The 4,180-nt window shown below is 29.8% G+C and overlaps 1 protein-coding gene across 10 annotated transcripts in view; it reads left to right on the top strand.

Moving 5' to 3' along the window:
• tmod (tropomodulin) overlaps positions 1 to 4,180 on the top strand; it is a 271,736-nt gene that overhangs the window by 246,213 nt on the left and 21,343 nt on the right. For 9 of the 10 annotated variants that reach the window (XM_014415531.3, XM_014415532.2, XM_014415529.2 and 6 more), the window contains exons 2-4: positions 1,625 to 1,777; positions 3,464 to 3,631; positions 3,718 to 3,841. In XM_014415531.3, coding sequence (XP_014271017.1) covers positions 1,625 to 1,777; positions 3,464 to 3,631; positions 3,718 to 3,841 — 445 coding nt within the window. Of the gene's footprint in view, positions 1 to 968; positions 1,160 to 1,624; positions 1,778 to 3,463; positions 3,632 to 3,717; positions 3,842 to 4,180 lie in introns of those variants that run through there. The other variant, XM_014415527.3, reaches the window with a different exon arrangement.

The raw sequence follows: 4,180 nt of genomic DNA, 5'->3' as shown, positions 1-4,180 counted from the left end.
TAAAGAAATACATTAAAACTGCAAAACTAATATACCACATATCATTTAAAACAATTGTTCGTATTGCTGAAATAAGAAACCGTAAAACAACCTCACGCTAGAAAAGGCAGCTCATGTCACTTATTTTCCCGGTTTAGAAGCCTAATGGTAAGGTGTAACCTTCTAATGTTTTACTTGTACTTTCGAAAGTACAACTTGTATTTTGTACTTTGTAGTTATCATTCGAAATAGTACAAAGTACAAGTAAAAGACTTGTAGTATTAACTTGTACTTTATTATGAAACAGGCCCCTGGTGGTGGTCAATAAAGGTATAAAAATAGTAAAAGAGAACTATTTATTGTTAACTAACGTTTTGCCCCACTTTGCAGGGCTTCATCAGGGCTGTCAAAGTGAAGTGCTGCGACCAACTTCATTCTGACAGCCTTGAAAAGTAAGGCGAAACGTTGGTTTACAATGAATATTTCTCTTTTGCTATTTTGATAGCTTTATTGACCGCCACCCGGACTACCTTCCTACAATCTGCTCCTCTTTCAAAGTACGTCTTTTTAATTTTTCATTTACTATATTCATTTATGTTTACATCATTGAAGTGTTCGAATCCTTTTTTAGCCCTGATGAAGCCCTACAATGGGGGGCGAAATTGACTTAATATAAATAGTTTAATCACTATTTGAGTTATCTTTGACCGCACCCGGACCCTTACTTTTATTTAATTATTTTATTTTTTTACTAAATAATATACGTTGAAACATTTTAACAATGTTTCACCGTAAACATTTTCGCTGACAACTGTTAAATAAGATAATTCAATCATGAACAAACAAAATATTTAAATTTCCTCATGCCCTTAAAGAAGAGATAAAGAATCAATCCTAACCCACATTTCAAATTATCACTAGTTAATGTTTCGGCCGCTAGGGGAGCCAGGGGTCCCTTGCTGAATTTCACTTGTTTCCAGTTAAAAGTGGGCGTGTAGTGCCCAGTGGAGTTCTCTCTTTCGATCTGTTTACGTCTAGTTTTTCTCTTTTCTAAGTCGAATTTATCAATTATTATCACAAATGCTGTGCCTTAAAGTGTTCTCTTGAGTATATATTTTAAAAAGGGAAGAATTTCCAAGTGTTTGTATCAATCGGCGCTGGATAGAGAAACTTTGAAACTGTGAGTACAAGGTTATATTGATCTTATAGTTAAATTGTCCAAAATTGAGGTCATAGGATCTTCTCTTTACAAACTGACTATAAGTTACAATTTGTTTTTATTATCTCAAACGAACCCTTTCTCAACTATAGGGATCGTATCAAGATCATCTTTATCGATTTACTAGTTTACAATTCCCGGCGCCGTCTGTTTCTGTCTGGCCTATGAGTCATTGGTATTATTAAATTGTTAAAATGCATTATGCATTCGTCCAATGATATGCATTTTTAATTTATCATTTGTAATCTCATTTCTAATATTAACACTTAATTTATAGTTTAAACAAATACATCTTGTTTACATCTTTACTAATGATTAAATTATTCAATAAAGTACTACTTAAAACTATATTCTCATAATTATTATTATTTTTTAATTCATTATTCAACCTTACTTATAATGTTTTTTTAATTTTTTTGTTAACAGACCTCTTCAACTACTAAAACTTCTACCATGACTACGGCTGCAAAGCTCTATGGAAAAGATCTCACCGAATATGATGAAATTGACGTAGACCAACTCCTCTCCCAGCTCTCTCCTGAAGAGATCAGTATGCTAGTCAAGGAAGTAGACCCTGATGTAAGTATCGTGTGTCAAGAAATGTACTCCTAAGATAGATTGCAATTACTTCGTGATAAGTAGGGTAATTTTGGAACATTCTGTTGTAGGACCCCAATAGAGAAAGTTACCCCAGTCTATAGTACTGACTTTTTAATACAAAATTAAAAAATCTTTTTTTAAATTGTTCCACTATCTAAGTATATCAGCAATCATTTCTTTTTGCAAATGACCTTAAAAAATATAATACAAATATCCTTATTCACAATTATTTCTAAATTAATAATTTTTATTACGTAACTTCAGCAATATAGAGTAAACTCTCACTAATCTTAACCCTTTAAAAAATAAAATTGAAGATTTGATTTTATGTATTTAGTGTACTACATATGTACGTACATTCTATTAAACTGTATTATCAACACATTAAGTGCTGAGCCAATAAATTCCAAATTGCTTTTTTTTAAATAAAATCCAAGCTAAGTATTAAATTTTGGAAGCTTATCCACTAGAAAATGATCAAAAAATAAATTTATAAAAACCCCTTAGTTCTGTTTTTTTTGTTTGCTTCTGGTTCTACATTATATTCAATCCTCAAACCTTTTTAGAACCGAACTATGATATATCATTGTTCATAATACTACCATCCTCTCGGTTGGCACTGTAATGGTTAACATAACTAAAAATCTGATTTTTTGGCTAACTGGATTTTAAAGACATTAATTTTATATTAAAACTCATTTTAGTAAACCATTGGATGTTGACTCAAATGATTTGTTCTATATTTACATTCCTAACGAAAATTAAGTTTTAAAATAAATGAAAAATATTTTGAGATCTATTTTATAAAAGGTTAGATTTTTGAGCTTAGTTAGTATTGGATTGAGGGTGCGGTATACCTGTTTTCATTTTTTTTTTATCCTACTCTCAGATGAAAATTTAAAAAATAACAGTGCTTATTTTTTTAATTTGTATCTTAGATTGGGTTACCATTGGTTGAATTACCAATTTTAAACATATAACATGTTTTAAAATAAGTAACACTGTTGTGACATGAAAATTTTCCTTGAATGTGAAAAATAAACATTAAGTTAATGTAAAAATTAGGAAACCTCCCATGATTATAAAAGTTACAACTCCATTTTTACTTTTTTTTGTCTACATTTTTAGTTTTAAAGAATATCGTTATTTCAATCAAAATAAAGAGAAAAAAAATAACAATAAAAAATTTATTTTCTATAATTATATAATTTATGTTAAAAAAAGTATTTTGTTTTCTTATTTACTGGTCAAATAGGTTTATGCAATATAGTGTTTATGTACAATTTATCTTATATCATAACTTTACTGTGTATTTTTAACCATATAAATCCATTAATAACAAATTTGACTTGTTCAAATATTTTTGGAAAATGAGGTTTATTTTGTGTCCATACTAACATTCATTTGTAAAACTGTCATCAGTAATTTTGCATTTGCAGAATAGCAGAGGTCATTATATTTGAAATGTTAATCTGTAATGTTGAAGAATCGATAATAAATTGATTTGCTTCCACTAAACATTTTTACTAAGTTTATCTTAAAAATCATAACTTTTTTTATTATCAAATCTAACTATTTTTCCCCTAAAATTATTTGAGTATTATCTATATCTGTGTACTGAATAATTTTAAAAAATGTAAATTTTAATTTCTTCTTTTTTTCAAGGATACCCTTCTCCCACCATCCCAAAGATGTTCCTATGAGTGCCAAAAATCTCCAACTGGGCCTTTGGACAGAAAGAAACTGATAGAGCACATCAATAAACAAGCTTTGGAAACACCGGACCAACCAGAACTGAAACCATACGTTCCGGGAACAATTCGTGGCAAAAAGGTGACTTTCTTTCATGATAAAGCATATTCATGTTTATTTTAAAAATTGAAAATTGTGTTTCTATTTATCTATTTATATGATTTCAGTGGATTCCCCCACCACCTCCGCTTAAGATGCAAGAAGCTGAAGAACAAATTGCTATTGACCTTGGTGATGAATACGAGCAGGCGCTTAGTGATGCTACACAAGAGGAAATTATTGATCTCGCTGGTATTAATTAAATACTGATACTTATTAAAATATAGAGGCAATATCGATGACTTTACTTCCCAGTAGTGCTAAGTAGATTTCTCCTAAAAATACTACCAAAGGTTCTCTTAGAAAAATTATAGAAGAGTTGTAATTTTCCTAAAAGAGAGAGCATTTAATTGTGTTTTTCTTAAAGTTAGTAGAAATGTACTTAGCACTACTGTGAATTAAGGTCATCAATATGTTGCGAATTAAAGTAGGCTGGCCTTTAATTAAGTAAGCCATAATATGTTGAGAATTAAAGTAGGCTGCCCTTTAATTAAGTAAGCCATAATATGTTGAGAATTAAAGTAGGCTGCC

Source organism: Halyomorpha halys, unplaced genomic scaffold, assembly GCF_000696795.3.
Source record: "Halyomorpha halys isolate HHAL.00 unplaced genomic scaffold, Hhal_1.1 Scaffold102.1, whole genome shotgun sequence".
NCBI classification, from domain to species: Eukaryota; Metazoa; Arthropoda; class Insecta; order Hemiptera; family Pentatomidae; genus Halyomorpha; species Halyomorpha halys.
Note: the sequence above shows the minus strand (reverse complement) of the source record. Positions and strands in the feature narration are given on the sequence as shown.